The sequence below is a fragment of the Urocitellus parryii genome, chromosome 1 (genome assembly GCF_045843805.1).
Source record: "Urocitellus parryii isolate mUroPar1 chromosome 1, mUroPar1.hap1, whole genome shotgun sequence".
NCBI classification, from domain to species: Eukaryota; Metazoa; Chordata; class Mammalia; order Rodentia; family Sciuridae; genus Urocitellus; species Urocitellus parryii.
The window spans coordinates 240,354,272-240,376,824 of NC_135531.1; the positions used below are offsets into that span (position 1 = coordinate 240,354,272).

Consider the following 22,553-nt stretch of genomic DNA (forward strand, 5'->3'; position numbering starts at 1 on the left):
AACAGAGAACATAATAGATTTGTAAATGTCTGATTAATATAACTTATTGCTTAGGGAAATGATAGTACTACATCCTGGTTTAAATCTTCAAGTGAATGCATCTGACTTTCTCCTTTAATATGTAGTTATCATCATGAGTTACCCTGACATAGTTTTGATCTTATTCCAAAAAGAAGCTTAACATAATTTTGATCTCCAAAAAGAAGTTTCTAGAAATAAAACTTTTTAAAAATGAAATTGTTATCTATCATTAGGGAGTTTTTGTTAACCAATCAGTTTAGAGAGAAAAGTGAATGACTATAGGCTAGATGTTATTTGTTAGCCTTTGTAGACTTGTTAACAACAACAAAAAAGCCCAGAATTACAAGAATAAAGAACTATATTGTTGGCACATTTGTTTGAACAAAATAAGACTTATGAGAAGGATAAGATAAGAAAAAAGCTAGCTGATAGGAGTTTTGGAAGCTCAGAATCTGTGGGTTTAGTTAGTCTCATTCTGCAGGAGAGCCATGTGGGTAGGTTTGGGTAGCTTCATTTATAATGAGTTATGGAGAGTTTAACAGCAAGTACAGAGAAGAAACAAAATGTAGTAGATAAGGTGTTCTATTCAATGAGAATAAAAAACGAAGGCTGAAATCATATTTTCTTATAAAGCAATAGCAACTTGATATCCTTTTATGTGAATAAGGGAGGAATTAGCAGTTGCCTTAGGGCTCCAAGATAAAGACTTGATCAGACAGCCTGATCTAAATGATTTTCTGAAGTACAGATAATGTAGAAGCAGAGAAAACGACTTCAAATACTGTTATGTTTTGGTGGTGGTAATATATACTTACTAACCTTAGGGCTGTTTGAAAACATAGGCAGTCAACTTTGGAAGGCCAGTTATTATAATATTTGCATTCATTATTTAATCAGTCTCTTAGTCCTAAAACATTTTATGTATTTTTTTCATTTTACATATTTTAAATAAGAACTGCAAAATAGATATTATCTCTATGAAAAGCTTCTGAATATTATTGCTTGAATGTCAAGTTTAACCCTCTTTTTCTTCCTGCTTTGTTTTGGAAAACAGGGAAAGGATGTTTTCACTTCGAGGTCTAAAAACACTAGCTCCTTTTTCTTCCTCTTTGTGAAAGTTAAGTAAATTTATTGTTTAATTTACTTCTCATTGGTTAGTTTTGAGGATTTTTTTCCCTCATACTTGCAATGATCTGTATTTATTTTAAAGCTTGAGTTAGCCAATGTAAAAAACAATTTGCTTTCTTTCAGTTGAATATTGTTAGCTAATATTAGAAGCAAATTTACTTTCAATTGGGTAATTATTTTTTATACATATTTACATTACATCAGATTTTGCTTACAAGTTGTGATTATTATATATTTAAAAAATCTGAATCCAACACTCCCCCCTAAAAAAAAAACCGCTTACATGTAGAACTATGTGACAGTCTTCTCTTATAGAATGAGAATTATTTCTAAGATTTTTTTATCTGCTATAATTAGAAATGCTTCAAGTCTTCAATATTTTTAATCTTGATGGGAAAAGTATATTACTCATAGAACTTCCAGAAACTACCCACAATCTTCCTTTCATCCTGAGGAAGGATTTATTTAACTATTAAGAAAATCAAGCATTAGACAAGTATGATTTCTAATTCTTATCTTCATGTTATTACTAACTGGTTATATTACTTATCTAGGCTTCAGTCTTTAAAATGCAATAATAGTATCAAGATAGCAGAAGTTTTCAAAATAAAATAAAGCATTCTTAGCCCAGGGTCTACCATGTAATTGCTTAGTAAATGTGCATTGTTACTGTTTCTGATATTGTGAATTTTATTAAAATATGATTAGATTTAAAAGAGTGTGGGCTGGTGTTGTGGCTCAGAGTGCTTGCCTAGCACATATGAGCCACTAGGTTTGATCATCAGAACCACATAAAAATAAATAAATAAAATAAAGATATGTGTCCATCTACATCTAAATATATTTTTAAAAAAAGATTATTAGAGGAGATAGCCTTAGAAATAATTCTCGAGAAACACCAAGTGGTTAAAGGTGTTCAAAGCAGGGGAAACAACATGTACAATAGCAGGGAGTCATCAGAGGTCAGAGAAAGCTGTTGCAAGAAAAGAGATGATAAGATTAGAAAGATCACTTGGGTCTAGATTCAGAAAAATCTCGTATACCTTACATGGGAATGTGAACTACCTGTAGTGTGGCCAAGAAGGAACCAAATGAGAAGTTCATTTGGAGACTAACAAAATAAGAATTCCCATGGCAGTGGAGGATGTACCAAATATGTTTAATCTTTAGTAAGACTGTAGAAGCTGATTCAGTAGTCTGAGCAGTTGTACAGGACATGGAGGGGAGGGTTTAGGCAAGAAAAACATCTCTGATATAGATGATATGATTTGCTTACCATTTGAAAATAATCTTTCTTGTTTTAAAACACTGCTGAGAAATGTGTCTCCGTAGTCTATCTTTGATAGTTATGTAAAGTAATGCTTCTAAATTTTATTTAATTTTTAAATTGCACATTTATGAAAATATAGAATGAAAATATTTCTCCCATCTTTGTTTCTCATTTGCCTAGCTTCTTTAGTTCCCATCCCTTCTATAAGTAAAATGTCTATCACCAGATTTTTGTAGCCTTGAGGGAAAATGTTCTGTTCACCCAATGTATATGTAATAAAATAAAAATATATAAGTGAAAGCCAAGGATGTTTTGTAATGCTGGTCTTCTAGCTTTAAATTCTTTCAACTTTTGTTTATCATGGACGGTTTTTATTTCATCTTCAAATCTGAAGCTTAATTTTGCTGGATACAAGATTCTTGGTTGGCACCCATTATCTTTTAGAGCTTGAAATATGTTATTCCAGGATCTTTTAGCTTTCAGGGTCTGTGTTGAAAAATCTGCCATTATCCCTATATGTAATCTGATTCCTTTCTCTTTTGGCTTTTAAAATTCTCTCCTTATTCTCTATGTTGGCCATTTTCATTATAATGTGTCTTGGTGTGGATCTGTTGTGATTTTGCACATTCGGCGTCCTATAGGCTTCTTGAATTTGGATTTCCATTTCATTCTTCATGTCTGGAAAGTTTTCTGATATTATTTCATTGAACAGATTGCTTTTTCCTTTGGTTTGGACCTCTATGCCTTATAACAGTCTAATCATATTAATGCTTATTATGTTTATAGAAAATAGATTTTTTAAAATAATACTATTGCGATTGTGATGGAATAATCCATAATTTTATATTGGATTCAAACCATTTAGCAGTTTCTTAGCTGCTAATGTTGTATTTGTGTCACTGCCCTTTTCTGAACCAGAGATATTATAAATATATGTATACGGGGTAAAAATGGGAGTTCATAATCTGCTTGAATCAAATGTTATGAAATATGATATGTCAAGAGCTTTGTAATGTTTTGAACAACTAATAATAAAAATAAATAAATATATACAGGAGCAGTAGATATCGATGCAATTATCTTAACTTGTTAAATACCTTGAAAAAAAGGTAAAAATTTGGGCTTTTTTAAAAAATATATATTTATTTTAGTTGTAAATGGACCTTTATTTTATTTATGTGCGGTACTGAGACTCGAACCGAGGGCCTCACACATGCGAGGCAAGTGCTCTACCACTGAGCCACAACCCTAGCCCCAGAATTTGGGCTTTTAAGAAATTCTGTTGTGAGTTTAATACATTTATGCATATAATTTGCAAGAAAAATTTAGTTGCTTAGTCCATTTTCTGCTGGATAAATTATAGACAGTAGGTTATTTGACTCATGCTTCTGCAGAACCAGGAATCCCCAAAACGAGGAGTCAAACCTGGTAAGGGCCTTCTTCCTGCATCATAACATGGAAAGTGAGTATGAGAGACAGAGAAAATTGAACTGAACCCATCCTTTTAACAAGTGTAAACCCGAGATAAATAACGAACTCAGTTTGTACACATTAATCCAAACGTGAGGGTAGTGCTCTAACCAGTTCTAAAGTTTCTACCTCTGTTAGGATAGCAATGAAATTTTAACATGAGTTTTGGAGGAGACATTGAAACTATGAGTTGCATTTGAAGCCAGTAGAATATACTCTTTTGTTTCATACTGTAAAAGGGGAGTCATCTGTATCAAGATGCTATATCAGCATTATCTATATGTAACCTGCTTTTCTCTGTGTAACAGATTGTTTTTACAATTGGGGTTTACTAATTAAATACTGAATAATCTCCTCTAACTTCATTTTCTTCAAATAGTGTTTGTCAATGAAGTAGGAACAGGGACAAGATACATTTGGCTAAGTTCAATCAAACCTAAAATGGTGTGCATGTAATAATATATTTTTGATTGAGGCATTTTTGCACTGTCATCATACTGACCAGAGTCAGATTCTTACTTGGCACATTCAGATGCTCCAACTTTGTGTGACCTAGATAGAAAACATATGGAGGGTTGTGTGTATTTTTAGCTTGATAAGCTTTTAGCCTAAGGGAAAGATACACAAAAAACTTCAGAAAGTGAAAAGTTAATCTGTTTTTGAAAATAACATAGGATTTATAAGATGGTAGAGAAAGCAAACTAAAAACTGTATTTTCTGCAGAACATATAAATTAATTTAATTATAAAATCGAATTTCTTTTGGATTCTCAATATTTACTATATGTAATGGTTTAGCTTTTTAATAATGGATTCTGTTTTGAAACTAAGGAGTGCCTAAGTAATAGTGAAGATTTTACTTATCAACAGCTCTTTTTATCCATTTCTTGCTAGTTCAAGTGTAACTAGTTTGGAAAATGTTTCTAAATTAACCTCCTTGATCTGGTGCAATAATTACCTAGTGTGAAATAATTCTTCCAAGCTATGAGCAGTGTACTTAAAAAATATTTTTAAAATCATATTTCTTGCTCTATTTCACACCATTCCTAGAACCTGTTTCCTGAAGTGGTCTTTTTTCAATTCAGTATAGTAACTGTTCAACAATCATGCAGTGGATTAGAAGCCATGCATTAATCAGCAACTAACGTTTTATTTTTCTAATGTAAACTAAATAATATAACGTTTATATTAGTAGTAGCATAGATTTTGCACTTAATTTAATGCAGGAATTTTAAAACATTTGTGGTTCAAAATATTTTCTTGCTGTTTTAAATATATATGCCATTGAGGATGTGGCTCAGAGGTAGAGTGCTTGCCTAGCATGTTTAAGGCCTTGAGTTTAATCCCCAGTACTCAAAAAGGAAAAAAGAAAAATATGTGTGTGGTCAATATCAGAGAGCTGGTATATCTTTAAAAATTTATAGTTTTGTGAATAAATTTTTTATCATGTAATAATTCCTTATTATAAGGAATTTTTGGATATTTAATTCCCATATATTTGCAGATTATTCAGAACCTTATCAACTTACTGTTATTTTGAATATTGTCCCTTAAGTTACCAGCTACTGGCTGGCTTAAAACAGTAAGCCACAATAGCAGAAGCTAGTATTTCTTTATCTTTTCAGAGGTGTAAGTACATGTGCACACAGTGATTACAGTGGAAGTTCCTCAAATAATTAAACATGATTACCTTGTGGCTCCTCGGTCCTACTCCTAGGTATATACCCAAGAGAAATGAAAACACATGTCCATACAGAAATGCACACAAGAGTATTTATAGCAGTATCAATTACAAAAGCCCAGAAGAAGAAACAACCCAAATACCTGTCAGCTGATAGAAGTATCATTCAAATATATATCTGTATAATGGAATATTATTTAGTCATTTAAAAGGAATGCAGTAGTGATATTATATGTTTAAACCTTAAAAATATTTTGCAAAGTGCTAAGAAAAGACTACATATTATATGATTCCATTTACATGAATACCTAAAGTGGGCAAATTCATAAAGTAGATTAGTGATTGTAAGGTGATGGATAAGGAACTCACTGCTAATAGACAAGAGATTTCTCTTTTTAGTGATTAAAGTGTTCTAAAATGAAATTGTGATGCTTACACAACTATAAATACACTAAAACCCATTGATTTGTAAACTTAAGGTGTATAAATTGTGCAATATGTAGATTAAACATTAAAAGAAGAAAAAGGATTGCCTTGGACTTTCTAATGTATAGTAGTGGGCAAAGTCTATAGTTATTAGCAGGTGCAAAGATATGGCAACCAATACTCTTTTCTTCTTGTTTGTTTACTCTGTTTTATATTTTATTATGGTTTTTATTAGTGCATTATAATCATACATATTATTTGGGTTCACTGTGACAAAATATTCATGTATGCACATATCATACTTTGTTCATTTCATTTTCCAGTACTTCCTGTTTTCCTTCTCTCCTCCTTCCCCCCATCCCCTTTCTCTACTCTTCTGTTTATAATTTATTTTAATTGGTACATTACAGTTATGCATAAGAGTGAGATACGGGCTGGGGATGTGGCTCAAGCAGTAGTGCGCTTGCCTGGCATGCGTGCGGCCCGGGTTCGATCCTCAGCACCACATACCAACAAAGATGTTGTGTCCGCTGAGAACTAAAAAATAAATATTAAAAATTCTCTCTCTCTCTCTCTCTCTCTCTCTCCCCCCTCTCACTCTCTCTTTGAAAAAAAAAAGTGAGATACATTGTGATATATTCATACATGCGCATAGGATAATTTGATGAATTTTATTCCATATTTCTTCTCCTTTCCCATGTCTTCTCCCATTCCCTTGATTCCCTTTCTCTTCTCTACTATTCTCCCTCCTATTTTCATGAGACACCCTACACCCTTTTCTATAGATTCCCATTTCCTGTCTTTGTATGAGAGAAAACTTTTACCCTTGACTTTCTGAGTCTGGCTTATTTCACTTAGAATGATCATCTCCAGTTCTACCCATTTACCAACAAAGGACATATTATTGTTTGTTATGGCTGAGTGGAACTCTATTGTGTATATAAACTCCACATTTTCATTATGCATTCATCTGTTGACAGACACCTAGGCTGGTTCCATAACTTTGCCATTGTGAATTGCACTGCTACAAACATTGGAATGCATTTATTACTAGAGTATTATTATTTCAGTTCTTTTGGATAAATATCAAGGAGTGGGATAGCTGGGTCATGTGATAATTCTATTCCTAGTCTTTTGTGGAACCTCTATACTGATTTCCATATTGGTTGTACTAATTTATAGTCACACTAACAATGTGTAAGTGTTCCTTTCTCCCCACATCCTCGTCAGCATTTATTATTTCTATTCCTGATGATTGTCTTTCTAACTAGCAGTCCACTAAAAATGTTGAACATTTGCTGGTCATTTGCATTTATTCTTTTGAAAACAGTTTGTTTAGTTCACTTCCCATTTATTGATTGGACTGATTGAGGGGTGTGTGGGTATGTGTGTATGTGAAGTTTTTTTAAGTTCTTTATACTTTGGATATTAATCCTTTGTTAGAAGAATAGCTGGCAAAGATATTCTCCCATTCTATAATCTTCTCTACATGCTCTTATTTCCTTTGCTGTCAGAAGCTTTTTAATTTGATCCCATTCCACTTTTCAATTCTTGTTTTTTTTTCTTGAGCTTCAGGGGTCTTACTAAGGAAGTCAGTGCCTGCATCTATATCTTAGAGTGTTGATCCTGTGTTTTCTTCTCGCAGTTGCAGTGTTTCCAGTCTAATTTCTAGGTCTTTGATCCAGTTTGAATTGACTTTTGTGCAGGGTTATAGGTAGAGATCTAGTTTCATTGTTCCAATTAGTTTTCATGTCTGCTTATCTGCAAACATCATGCTGGTTTTGTTACTATAGCTCTGTAGTATAATTTGAGATTGGTTATTGTGATACTTTGATCCTTGTTCTTATTGTTTAGAATTGCTTTGTCTATTCTGTGTCTTTTTTTCTTTCATACAAATTTTAGGACTTTTTTTTTTCTAGTTTTGTGAAGAGTACCATTAGTATTTTGATGGAGATTCCATTGAATCTGTATTTCACTTTTGGTAGAATGGCCATTTTAACTATTAAATCTGTCAATCCAAGAACACAGGAGGTTGTCCCATCTTCTAATGTCTTTCCCCTTATTGGTTAGATTTATTCTGAGGTTTTTGGTTTGGGGGCTTTTCTTTGGTGGGGTGTGGGGAGGTGAGATTATTGTGAATAGAAGTGTTTTCCTGATTTCTTTTTCATCAGGTTCATTATTGGGATATAGAAAACTTATTATATTTGAATGTTGGGGATTTTTATCCAGCTAATTTGCTGAATTTATCAGCTCTAGAAATCTGGAGTTTTGGGGTCTTCTAAGTATAGATAAAATTATATCATTGGCAAACAAATAATTTGACTTCTGTTTGTATTTCTTAATTTTCTTCTCTTGCTTAATTGCTCTGACTGAAATTTCAAAGTATGCATTGAATAATAGTGGTGAAAGTGGACATCATAGACTTGTTTCTGATTTTAATAGAAATGCTTTCAGCTTTTTACTGTTCCATATTATGTTAGCTTTGTAGTTCTTATATATAGCATTTATGATGTCGAGGTAAGCTCCTTGTATCCCCTCTTTTTTCAGTGTTTATAACATGAATAGGTGCTGAATTTTGTCAGACTTTTCCTGCATCTGTTGAGATGATCATGTGATTTTTGTTCTTAATTCTACTTATATGATTAATTACATTTATTGATGTGCATGTGTTGAACCAACCTTGGATCCCCGAGTGATACCAACTTGATCATGATGTACAGCTCAGCTCCCTGCCCCCAAGCATTATGTTGGATTGAACCCAGTGGCATTATACCACCAAGTTATCCCCCAACCCCTGTTATTTTTGAAACAAGGTCTTGTTTGTTAAATTGTTGAGGCTGCCTTCAAACTTGTAATCCTCCTGCTTTAGCCAAGGCACTGGGATTTTGGGTGTGCACCACCACACATGGTCTGTACAGTCTTATCAGTGTATTTTTTGAATGTGGGTTGCTAATAATATTTTATTAAGGAGTTTTGCATCTATGTTCATCAGGGATATTAGTCTACAATTTTCTTTCATTTTGTGTCCTTATCTGGTTTTTTTTTAAATTTTTTTTATTGTTGGTTGTTCAAAACATTACATAGTTCTTGATATATCATATTTCACACTTTGATTCAAGCGGGTTATGAACTCCCATTTTACCCCGTATACAGCTTGCAGAATGCCATCAGTTACACTTCCATTGATTTACATATTGATATACTCATGTCTGTTGTATTCTGCTGCCTTTCCTTCCTCCACTATCCCCCCACCCCTCCCCTCCCCTCCCCTCTTCTCTCTCTACCCCCACTACTGTAATTCATTCCTCCCCCTTGTATTATTTTTCCCTTTCCCCTCACTTCCTCTTGTATGCAACCTTGTATAACCCTGAGGGTCTCCTTCCATCTCCATGCAATTTCCCTTCTCTCTCCCCTTCCCTCCCACCTCTCATCCTTGTTTAATGTTGGTCTTCTTCTCGTGCTCTTCTTCCCTAGTCTGTTCTTGGTTACTCTCCTTATATCAAAGAAGACATTTGGCATTTGTTTTTTAGGGCTTGGCTAGCTTCGCTTAGCATAATCTGCTCTAATGCCATCCATTTCCCACCAAATTCTATGATTTTGTCATTTTTTAATGCAGAGTAATACTCCATTGTGTATAAATGCCACATTTTTTTTATCCATTCGTCTATTGAAGGGCATCTAGGTTGCTTCCACAGTCTTGCTATTGTGAATTGTGCTGCTATGAACATCGATGTAGCACTGTCCCTGTAGCATGCTCTTTTTAGGTCTTTAGGGAATAGACCGAGAAGGGGAATAGCTGGGTCAAATGGTGGTTCCATTCCCAGCTTTCCAAGAAATCTCCATACTGCTTTCCAAACTGGCTGCACCAATTTGCAGTCCCACCAACAATGTACAAGTGTACCCTTTTCCCCACATCCTCGCCAGCACTTATTCTTGTTTGACTTCATAATGGCTGCCAATCTTACTGGAGTGAGATGGTATCTTAGGGTGGTTTTGATTTGCATTTCTCTGACTGCTAGAGATGGTGAGCATTTTTTCATGTACTTGTTGATTGATTGTATGTCCTCCTCTGAGAAGTGTCTGTTCAGGTCCTTGGCCCATTTATTGATTGGGTTATTTGTTATCTTATTGTCTAATTTTCTGAGATCTTTATATACTCTGGATATTAGGGCTCTATGTGAAGTGTGAGGAGTAAAGATTTGTTCCCATGATGTAGGCTCCCTATTTACCTCTCTTATTGTTTCTTTTGCTGAGAAAAAACTTTTTAGTTTGAGTAGGTCCCATTTGTTGATTCTAGATGTTAACTCTTGTGCTATGGGTGTCCTATTGAGGAATTTGGAGCCCGACCCCACAGCATGTAGGTTGTAGCCAACTTTTTCTTCTATCAGATGCCGTGTCTCTGATTTGATATCAAGCTCCTTGATCCATTTTGAGTTGACTTTTGTGCATGGCGAGAGAAAGGGATTCAGTTTCATTTTGTTGCATATGGATTTCCAGTTTTCCCAGCACCATTTGTTGAAGATGCTATCCTTCCTCCATTGCATGCTTTTAGCCCCTTTATCAAATATAAGAAAGTTGTAGTTTTGTGGGTTGGTTTCTGTGTCCTCTATTCTGTACCATTGGTCCACCCGCCTGTTTTGGTACCAGTACCATGCTGTTTTTGTTACTATTGCTCTGTAGTATAGTTTGAAATCTGGAATCGCTATACCACCTGATTCACACTTCCTGCTTAGTATTGTTTTTGCTATTCTGGGTCTTTTATTCTTCCATATGAATTTCATGATTGCTTTCTCTATTTCTACAAGAAATGCCGTTGGGATTTTGATTGGCATTGCATTAAACCTATAGAGAACTTTTGGTAATATCGCCATTTTGATGATGTTAGTTCTGCCTATCCATGAACAGGGTATATTTTTCCATCTTCTAAGGTCTTCTTCAATTTCTCTCTTTAGGGTTCTGTAGTTTTCATTGTATAAGTCTTTCACCTCTTTTGTTAGGTTGATTCCCAAGTATTTTATTCTTTTTGAGGATATTGTGAACTGAGTGGTTGTCCTCGTTTCCATTTCAGAGGATTTGTCGCTGATATACAGGAATGCCTTTGATTTATGCGTGTTGATTTTATAACCTGCCACTTTGCTGAATTCATTTATTAGCTCTAATAGTTTCTTTGTAGACCCTTTTGGGTCTGCTAGGTATAGAATCATGTCATCTGCAAATAGTGATAATTTAAGTTCTTCTTTTCCTATTTTTATGCCTTTAATTTCTTTCGTCTGTCTAATTGCTCTGGCCAGTGTTTCGAGAACTATGTTGAACAGAAGTGGTGAAAGAGGGCATCCCTGTCTTGTTCCAGATTTTAGAGGGAATGCCTTCAATTTTTCTCCATTGAGAATGATGCTAGCCTGAGGCTTAGCATAAATTGCTTTTACAAAGTTGAGGTATGTTCCTGTTATCCCTAGTTTTTCGAGAGTTTTGAACATAAAGGGATGCTGTACTTTGTCGAATGCTTTTTCCGCATCTATCGAGATGATCATATGGTTCTTATTTTTAAGTCTATTGATGTGGTGAATAACATTTATTGATTTCCGTATATTGAACCAGCCTTGCATACCAGGGATGAATCCTACTTGATCATGGTGCACAATTTTTTTGATATGTTTTTATATCCGATTCGCCAGAATTTTATTGAGGATTTTTACATCTAGGTTCATTAGAGATATTGGTCTGTAGTTTTCTTTCTTTGAAGTGTCTTTGTCTGGTTTCAGAATCAGGGTGATGTTGGCCTCGTAGAATGAATTTGGAAGTTCTCCCTCTTTTTCTCTTTCCTGAAATCGCTTGAAAAGTATTGGTATTAGTTCCTCTTTAAAGGTTTTGTAAAACTCTGCTGTATACCCATCCGGTCCTGGGCTTTTCTTAGATGGTAATCTTTTGATGGTTTCTTCTATTTCCTCAATTGATATTGGTCTGTTTAGGTTGTCTATATCCTCCTGACTCAATCTGGGCAGATTATATGACTTAAGAAATTTATCGATACCTTCACTATCTTCTATTTTATTGGAGTATAAGGATTCAAAATAATTTCTGATTATCTTCTGTATTTCTGAAGTGTCTGTTGTGATCTTGCCTTTTTCATCCCGTATGCTAGTAATTTGAGTTCTCTCTCTTCTTCTCTTCGCTAGCATGGCTAAGGGTCTGTCAATTTTATTTATTTTTTCAAAGAACCAACTTTTAGTTTTGTCAATTTTTTCAATTGTTTCTTTTGTTTCGATTTCATTAATTTCAGCTCTGATTTTAATTATTTCTTGCCTTCTACTTCTTTTGCTGTTGTTTTGCTCTTCTTTTTCTAGGATTTTTAGATGAAGTATGAGATCATTTATTTGTTGGTTTTTCTTTTTTTAAGGAATGCACTCCAAGCAATGAATTTTCCTCTTAGAACTGCTTTCAATGTGTCCCATAGATTTCAATATGTTGTGTCTGTGTTTTCATTTAACTCTAAGAATTTTTTAATTTCCTTCTTGATGTCTTCTAAAACCCATTGATCATTCAGTAACCTATTGTTCATTCTCCAAGTGATGCATGATTTTTCCTTCCTTCTTTTATCGTTGATTTTCAGTTTCATTCCATTATGATCAGATAAGATGCATGGTATTATCTCTACTCCTTTATATTGTCTAAGAGTTGCCCTGTGACATAATATATGATCTATTTTTGAGAAGGATCCATGTGCTGCTGAGAAAAAAGTGTAGCTGCTTGATGTTGGGTGGTATATTCTATATATGTCAATTAAGTCTAGGTTGTTAATTGTGTTATTGAGTTCTATAGTTTCCTTATTCAACTTTTGTTTGGAAGATCTGTCCAGTGGTGAGAGAGGTGTGTTGAAGTCTCCCATGATTATTGTATGGTGGTCTATTAGACTCTTGAACTTGAGAAGAGTTTGCTTGATGAACATAGCAGCACCATTGTTTGGGTCATATATATTTATGATTGTTATGTCTTGTTGGTGTATGGTTCCCTTGAGCAGTATGTAGTGTCCCTCTTTATCCCTTTTGATTAACTTTGGCTTGAAATCTATTTTATTTGATATGAGTATGGACACTCCTGCTTGTTTCCGCAGTCCATATGAGTGATATGATTTTTCCCAACCTTTCACCTTCAGTCTATGTATATCTTTTCCTATCAAATGCGTCTCCTGTAGGCAGCATATTGTTGGGTCTTGTTTTGTGATCCATTCAACTAGCCTGTGTCTCTTAATTGGTGAGTTTAAGCCATTAACATTTAGGGTTATTATTGAGATATGGTTTGTTCTTCCAGCCATATTTGTTTATTAATGCTACTAAACCTGATTTGTTTTCCTCTTTGATTATTTTCCCCCCTTTACTGTCCTACCTCCCACTGTTGGTTTTCATTGTTGTTTTCCATTTCCTCTTCCTGTAGTGTTTTGCCAAGGATTTTTTGAAGAGATGGTTTTCTAGCTGCAAATTCTTTTAACTTTTGTTTATCGTGGAATATTTTAATTTCATCTTCCATCCTGAAGCTTGATTTCGCCGGATACACAATTCTTGGTTGGAACCCATTTTCTTTTAGCGTTTGAAATATGTTATTCCAGGATCTTCTAGCTTTTAGAGTCTGTGTTGAGAGATCAGCTGTTATCCTGATTGGTTTACCCCTAAATGTAATCTGCTTCCTTTCTCTTGTAGCTTTTAAAATTCTCTCCTTATTCTGTATGTTGGACATCTTCATTATAATGTGTCTAGGTGTGGATCTCTTATGATTTTGCACATTCGGCGTCCTGTAGGCTTCTAGGATTTGGGATTCTGTCTCATTCTTCAAGTCTGGGAAGTTTTCTGGTATTATTTCACTGAATAGATTGTTTATTCCTTTGGTTTGGAGCTCTGTGCCTTCCTGTATCCCAATGACTCTTAAGTTTGGTCTTCTGATATTATCCCATAGTTCTTGGATGTTCTGCTCATGGTTTCTTAGCAGACTTGCTGAGCTGTCTATGTTCTTTTCAAGTTGAAATACTCTGTCTTCATTGTCTGATGTTCTATCTTCTAAGTGATCCACTCTGCTGGTAGTATTCTCAATTGAGTTTTTAAGTTGGTTTATTGTTTCCTGCATTTCTAGGATTTCTATTTGTTTGTTTTTTATTACCTCTATCTCCCTGTGAAATTGATCTTTTACTTCCTGGATTTGTTTATGTAGTTCCTTGTCAATGTGATCTTTCATTGTCTAATTTTGCTGTCTCATGTCTTCCTTGAGACTCCAGAGCATCTGAAGCATGTATATCCTGACCTCTCTATCTGACATTCCATCTGTTGCAGCTATTACCTCTTCTAAAGTTGAGTTGACCTGCATTGCCTGTGGTCCTTTCTTTCCTTGTCTTTTCATACTGCTGGCGTTTCTTTCTGCTTGGTGAAACTGTTGTGTTTTTGAAATTTTCCCACTATTTATTTATATTGCTCTTGTATATTTGAAAAATCACCCTTGCAGGGCAGGTAGTGGCTGTGATCCTCCTCCATTTGGTGTGATCCATCTACCACGCTGGCGGGCCCTAGGTCTGCTCTGCTGGTCGTTCCAAGGTCTGCCTACCCAGCAGGCGCGAGGGGCACCTCTGTCACTCTGCAGGTTGCTGGGCCTAACCTCCCGATGGGTCGCAGGTCCGCCTACCTTGCTGGTGCCGGGGGAAGGGGCGGCTCCGCCCCTCAGCAGGCCGCTGGACCTGTCCTACTGGTGGGTCGCAGGTCTGCGTTCCTGCAGGCGCGGGTAGCTGCTCTGTCACTGGGCAGGTGGCTGGGCCTGACCTGCCCGTGGGTCGCAGGTTCACCTAGCTTCCCTTATCTGGTTTTGATATAGGAGTGATAATGACTTTATAGTGTGCTACACACAAACACACACACTAATAATAATAATAATAATTATTTGAGGAGGATTAGCTTTAGTTTTTCTTTGGGTCTTGTAGAGTTTATCTAAGAACCATCTGGTCCTGGGCTTTTCTTTGTTGAAAGTCTTTTTTATTACTGCTTCGGTATCATTGCTGATTATTGGTGTGTTTGGGTTTATTCTATCCTCCTGATTTAATTTGGATAGGTCATATGTGTCTAAAACATTGCTAATATCTTCTAAATTTTTCAATGTATTGGAATATAAGGTTGCTATCTTAGAGAATGATGATACTGCCATTACCTAGGAGTTGTTTATGATTCTCATTTTCTTTCTCTGTGCATGCAATCATCACAAAGTCACATCAAGTCTACTTCATACCTTTAGTCTATCTTCTTTCCCTGACTGTGCTGGTTCTATTATCCAGCCCAGTGGTTTTTGACCACAGTATTAATATTAGCAAAATTCCATTGTTTGCAAGTGGTTTACCTTAAAATAAGATAAACCAAAACAATTTTTAAAAAAAAGTCTTGTAAGTGTCACTTTCACTGACTTGAATTCCACCCTACTTTTAGGATAGAAGAGAAAGTAGTAACATTACAACGAGTATGACAGGAAGTACCAGTAATTCTCAGGGCATCTGTTATGGTTGGATCTGGAATGTCACATAAAAGCTCATGTGTTGAAGACTCAGGTCCCAATGCAGCAATGTCCAGTGGTGGGACTTTTGGGAAGTGATTGCATCATGAGGGCTGTAACCTAGTCAGAGGATTAGCTAATTTGATGGATTAATAATTTGAATGGACTACTAGGAGGTAGTCTTAAAGGCAGATGGGGCCCTGATTAGAGGAAATAGGTTATCGGAGGCATGCCCTTGGGGAACTGTATATTGTCCCTGGCCCTTTCCTCACTGTGTTTCCTAGCTGCCATGAGCTGAGAAGTTTTCTGCCTTACCCTTCCACCATCAGGTTCTGTCTCACCTCAAAATTTTTATATTTTTTGACTGTAGAAGTCCTATAGCATAGTTGTGCATCCTCAATAAAATAGTAATATCTTACTTGGAGTAATACTTTCTCTAACTTTGTGTTGTGTTGTTGGTACTGGTGATTGAATCCAGGGGTGTTTCACTGAGCAACATCCCCAGTCCTCTGTTTTTATTTTGAGACAAGGTCTTGGTAAGTTGCTGATGGTCTAAGATGCTAAGACTGGCCTTAAACTTTGATCCTCTTGCTTCAGCCTTGCAAGTTACTGGGATTACGAGTGTGTGCCACTACACTTGGCCAACACTTTAATTTTAAGTAATATCAAAGTATATATTCTGAAAGTTGGGGAAAGAGAAGGGAAAAAATTAATATTTTATGAAAATGTTTTATGCCAGGTACTGGCCTGTGTGCTTGCCTGTGTTATATATTTTCATTTTCTAACACCTCTGAGACAGAAGTGTCCATCTTATAGAAAGGAGAAAACTGAGGTTAAGAGAAGTTGAGTTGATTGTATACTCCAACACACATAGATTCTAAAATTCAGAACCCGGGTTTGTTCGTCAAACTTTAAAGTTCATGAATCATTTCTAAATGATGTTGAAAATATAAGTTGAGGGCTGGGGATGTGGCTCAAGCGGTAGCTCGCTCGCCTGGCATGCGTGCGACCCGGGTTCGATCCTCAGCACCACATACCAACAACGATGTTGTGTCCGCTGAGAACTAAAAAATAAATGTTAAAAAAAAATTTAAAAAAAGAAAATATAACTTGAGAATGAATGCTAAGTATAGAAATAAATATGGTAAGGTCTTGAATTTAAAAATTTTAAATCATTTAAAAAGTTTATATCTCTTTTTTTGTAGGCAGTTATTTGGCAGAAAACTAGAGTATCAGACCACAAGATGGCTCTCATGTCAGTTCTGGGGACTGCTGTTATGGGAAACATGGAATCTTTTCATTACCACTCTGAAGAATCTCAGGTATATAACAATTATAGTAATTCTTTAAAAATTCCGATTTACCAATGAAATTATTAAAATATTTCCCTTTTGGGAAGGTGGGGTAGTTAGAAATTTTTCTTTAAATATTTTTATCAAATATATAAGTAAGGCAAAGAAAATACATACAAAGCTAACTAACTATTCCTAGCTCCGTTTTCCTTTTATCTTTTATGTTTGTTGCTTACATTGATTTCTAGAAATTTTTTTCAATTTAGACACTTACCTTGTATTTACACTATGAAAGGTGAGCTTGCTTATCCTTCCCTTCCTTTTCCCATGCTGCATATATACTCAAGACTGCAAATTCTTAGGATCTTCTTCTCTTCATTTTTGTTCTTAAATATTTTTAGTTGTTGATAGACCTTTATTTTATTTATTTATTTTTTTGTGGTGCTGCGGATTGAACCCAGTGCCTCACACATGCTAGGCAAGCGCTCTACCACTAAACCACAACCCCAATCCCTTGTTCTTAAATTTTACAAGTATCTGTTTAGGTGTGTATCTTTTATTGTTCATTATTGTGTTGTGCACTTAACACGGATGTTTTTAATCTGCAGACTTGTTTCTTTCTTAGCCTGAGTTATATATTTCCATTCATTATCACTCTTTTTTCTCTGTTTTTTAATGGAAATCCTTATAGATTACAACCTTCTGTTATTCCATCTTCTGTAAGTTTGGGGAGATCTTTTTGTATTTTTAATTCTTCTATCTTTTTTTTTAATTGTGTTTAATTCTAAGAGTATTTTTACTTTATTGCTTTTTTTTGTTATTAGAATATTTATTTATTTATTTTTTTCATGATATATCATCTTTCATACATTTGACTCAATTGGGTTTTGAACTCCCATTTATTCCCCAAATACAGATTGCAGAATCACATCTGTTACATACTCACATTTTTTACATAATGGCATGTTAGTGACTGTTGTATTCTGCTACCATTCCTATCCCCTACTATACCCCCTCCCCTCCCCTCCCCTCCCATCTTCGGGAGAGAGAAGGGAAAACTTTATTGCTCTTTTACAACTTACTGTTATGGGTACATAAATTCCTTAAATTTTTATTTATTAGAAGTCAGGTTTTGTTTTCCTTATCAGGTCTTTTTCCTCCAAACCTCTGATTCTCGTTCCTTGTCTTTCCTTTTGAGTAGGAAATCTAATTGGGAACTCAGTGTTTATGTCTGGGCTTATTGATTTTTTTCAGGGTTCCCTTGAGTGTTATGTAATCGAGATCCTGTTCCTGTTCCTGGAAACTTGTAGATTCACAAATGCCATAATGGAATGAGGAATTATTTTTCACACTGTCCTTACTCACTGACCTGGTGCTGCTCAGGAAATTAATTACATCTCTCTTTCCTTTTTTACTTCTAGCACAAAATTAGATTAATTGTGATTAGAGAAAAGTACATTCATTTGCCCTTTGTTTGCTAATTTTAAGCCTGTAGTCTCTCTGGAGTTCTGCTGCTTATGGTGACTGATGCAGGATGATAAAGGCACATCTAAATTCTCCTTAGTTCCCTGTGGCTTTAGGGGATTATGTTGCCTTTGTGTCATCATGCTCTACATACTCTAGCTGTACCAGTTTTTGTCTCCAGACTACCAGTGTTGGTATCTTGGAAGATTGTTAGAAATAAAGAACGCCAGGCCCCAACACAGATCTACTGAAAAAGAATTTGTATTTTCCAAGGTCTTTAGGTATACATTCAAGTACGGAAGGCACTGATTCAGACTTGGTCAGTTGTGCTTCCAGGTGTGCATAGGACTGTCACATGAGTTGGTCCTTCAGTTAGGATTTTTTTCTCTAGAGTATTTTGAGATATGTTGTCAGATCTATGCTTGCCCATTGATATATTTTTTCTTTTCTCTTGACATAGAATTGCATAAAGACTTTTGGTAATCTATCATACATACCAGATTTTTGCTATGCCCTCATGTGATTATTTTTGCAAGGAGTAATGGAAGAATTTGGAAAGCTTGTGTTTCTGTTGTATGGACTGTTCAAATAGTTAAACTTCGTCTATTTCTCTGATGAAAGTGACCATATAACCAAATTCCTTTTCTGTTCTTGTCTTCTGTGCCTAAACAGGTATATTTTTATTGCCACAAGTTACCTATCACCACTCTGTGCTTTACAGGCTTTATACAGTTGAAGAAGACTTGTTCAGTATCTGAGTTTCTTTGAGCCCCTTCTCATCCCTGGCCAAAAGCTGGTTTCCATCTGCTAGAAAATTTTGTTCACCTGGGTGGACAAAATTCATTAAACTGAGATGATAGGTCATTTGTTAATTGGAAATGTTGGTCATAGATGATCTTTATACATCTCTTCCCTTATGTAAGTATTATTTTTATCTACAGAGAGCTCACATGAGAAGAATATCTTTATTCTGAATGATGATCTCAACTGAGCCACTACTGTGGCAGCCTTTGTTCAGTGTTTTCCAGCATGGCTTTGTTGGCCTGATGGAGCACCTCATATTATCCTTTTGTATATGTGTGTGTGGTGCTGGGGATTGAATCCAAGGCTTTGTGCATGAGAGACAAGCACTCTACCAACTGAGCTATATCTCCAACCCCATGTTATCCTTCTTGACATCTGTCTTTTGGTATTTTTTTCTCTGCATTACTACATGCTAACTTCTGAGTGAATTCTTCAATGTTGCTTTATTTTTGTTCCCAAAACCATTTATTTGTTTCCAGGATTCAGAATTTATTTATTTTCATATTCTTTTCTAAAACTGATTTGTAGCTGCCAATTTTAATTTATATACCTTTTATTTTTTAATAAATGCTATTTTTTTTTTTTTTTACTTTCTGAAAAGCGTGCTAAACATACCAATTTCAGTCTTTTCCATTTTACTCTATTATTTGTTTTCCTGAAAATTCTCCCATTCTCTTCTATTGGATATGCTTTGAAACTCCAATTTTAGCAAAATCATTTTGAATACAGGTTTGTTTTTTTTCTCCCCCCACTTAACTCCCCTTTCCCTATTTTGGCGGATATTTCTTGCCCAACCCCAGCTGAAAACCAGGTATTACATTAGTAGTTCATGCCTCTCCTTCTGCCAGGATTTTACACTCTTTTTCCTAGCCAGTTTGGCTTAGCCTTTTTCCTGGTTTTGGATTTGTCTCTGTTTTTTCCTGTGACCCTGGCGGGCAACTCCAGACAGTGGTCACAGTATTTTGAAGTTATTGGTTTTTTTTCTTTGTTTTATTTTTAGGGGAGGTGCCAGATGAGCTCCCTATTTCAAACTGCAAGACTGATTTCAGTTTTCTCCCTTGTATGGCGTTTTCTGCCCATATTTCATGATAGAATTTAATTTTCAAATCCATAATATCTTTGATTCACTTTTATATGGTTAGATCTTCAGAAATTATTTTAAAAATTGACTTTATCATTGCTATATAAGTTTGCAGTTGGGATGGGAGAGAAGGGAATTGCCACAAACTTGTTTCACCCTGACCAGAATAATTTATTTTATAAATTTAACTCCATAGTGTTATGGAATTTTACTGAAAGAAGAGAAAGATTAGGATTAGGTAACCAGTCACAGTTGCACCATATAATTAGAATAGAGAAGAAGACATGGGTTTGGCAGACTGTGTAAATAGCAGGCCCTTTATCATGGTAAAGGAATACAGGAAGAACCAGTTGGAAACCAGGGTAGATGTGGGATGAAACAGTTTGTAAAGTTTTGAATGTGATGAGATTGAGAATATCTTTATGACAACCAGTTGATATTAAGCATTCAGGATTGAAAGAAATAAGACTGTAATATCTATGTCAGCATCTCTGATTTATGGTTAGTTGTTAAAACTTTAGATATGAATGAAATTATTCAGAGTAACTAGAGAGAAAAAAAAAAGGGCCCGATGATGGAATTTAAATTGTTCATCATCATTTACAGGAGTTAAGGAAAAGAGACACCAGCAAATCAGACTGAGGTAAAGGTGTCAGAAAGGAAGCAGAAAGACTGAAAGGGAGTTGAAACAGGTTTGTGTAGTAAAATGTTTCCTGAAGGAGAGAGTGGTTATTACTCTCCACAGAGAGTCAAATAAGAGGACTGGAGTTGGTCATTGAAGTAGAAGGCAGTTTATAGAAGGGATTGTAGAAGAAGAGAAACCCATAGTTGAGAAGCAGTCAGGGGAGTGATATTTAACTGTAGTTTGCCTTCAATTTTTGTTTTCCTTTTTAAGTTAAGGTACAGAGTCTTCTTGTAAAGTCTGTCAAGTTTCTTATTTTGTTGCATGATTGGTTCTTTATGTTCTTATTCTATGAACTAGCCTGATTTTTAATTTTTATACATTTATAAGAGTTTGCTGTTTTATTTTACTTTTCCATATAACTTAAACATAATTGAATCGTAGAATTATCCTAATCATCCTAAGCCATTTTTAAAGCTCAAAGTTTAGAAGTAATAGTAATTATACAAATGGTCAACTAAGATAATGTGAAAGAAAATCACTAGCAGTTATAGACTTTTTTTATTTTCTTCTTCTTTTCCTACTCATAGAAGGAGGTAGTTTTTTGGTTTTTTTGTTTTGTTTTGTTTTTTAAATCCACACACCCAATAAGTCTTTCAGAGGCTAAAGAGACTCTCTTCCTGATGCCCAGCATGTGCTTTAAGAAGGGTCTCATGTTACCTGGTAAGTTATACAACCATTTATAAATGCTGTGAAGTTTTACAGTTAATTAAGCGGTATCATTTTGTAATGGGTTATCCAGCATTATTAATTTATTTTTCAAATTGGCACAATTTGGCACTGTGACAATAATGCACTTAGTGTTCTAAAATTGGTAATGCATCTTCTTAAACACTTATTTCCAAGATGAAGGTTAGCCATGGACATAGGTGGCAGCCTACAGTCTGTGTTGGTAAGGAGCCTCATAGTTCCTGCTTAACTAAAAATAGCACACTACTGACATACTTGCTTTCCTTAACCTAAACTAAATTTTAATATTAATGTTTCTTAGCAGATTAATGGCCCATCTAGTTCCAGTTGTTTTGGATAAAAGATTATGAGCCTATATTTTAAATAATTTGACCAAAATTACATAGACAGTAGTGGAGCTGGGGTTCAAACCTTGACAGTATAGCTTTAACCTGTATTTTTAATTGTTCTCTATATTGTCTTTATATGTGTTAATTAGCTAAGGGTAAATGTAGGAGAATGTTCCCTGCCTTCCATCTTTTAAAGACTCCTCTCTTCTCTCTGGCTCTTTTCTAGTATCTTTTTTTCTCTCTCTTCTTCATATATTTGTAGAAGAAAGAAAGATAGCATATAAATTGTCAGCAAAACTTTTGTAGAAAAGTTCTCTAAGTAATGAAGATAAAGTACAACAGTGCAGCTTAGCTCCGAGTAAGTTTAAAAAAAAAAAAGTAGGTTTTTTTTTTTTTTAACTCAGAAATAAAGACCCAGTAAGATTGGCTATGTAGCAAACTCAGAATAAAGATAGAAATTGCTGCTGCTTTATGGGAAAAGGCAGTTAAAAAGAAAAAGACAAACAGCCAAAGAAAAGTTACAATGTGAGGAAAGAAATTTTTAAAAAAGAAAAAAGGTAAAATTGAACAAAGAATGCATTCTTATGGTCCTATGACAATTAAATATTTTTAAAACTATGACGATTCATGAAGTTTTTATAAATGGCAATTTTTACTTAGAGTTGCAAAGAAACATACAACAAGGTGGGGACAGGAAGAA

General features: G+C 35.0%; 1 protein-coding gene across 5 annotated transcripts in view; it reads left to right on the forward strand.

Moving 5' to 3' along the window:
- Pms1 (PMS1 homolog 1, mismatch repair system component) overlaps nucleotides 1-22,553 on the forward strand; it is an 80,931-nt gene that overhangs the window by 39,713 nt on the left and 18,665 nt on the right. For 4 of the 5 annotated variants that reach the window (XM_026389060.2, XM_026389059.2, XM_026389061.2 and 1 more), the window contains one exon: nucleotides 16,717-16,833. In XM_026389060.2, coding sequence (XP_026244845.1) covers nucleotides 16,717-16,833 — 117 coding nt within the window. Of the gene's footprint in view, nucleotides 1-16,716; nucleotides 16,834-22,553 lie in introns of those variants that run through there. The other variant, XM_026389063.2, reaches the window with a different exon arrangement.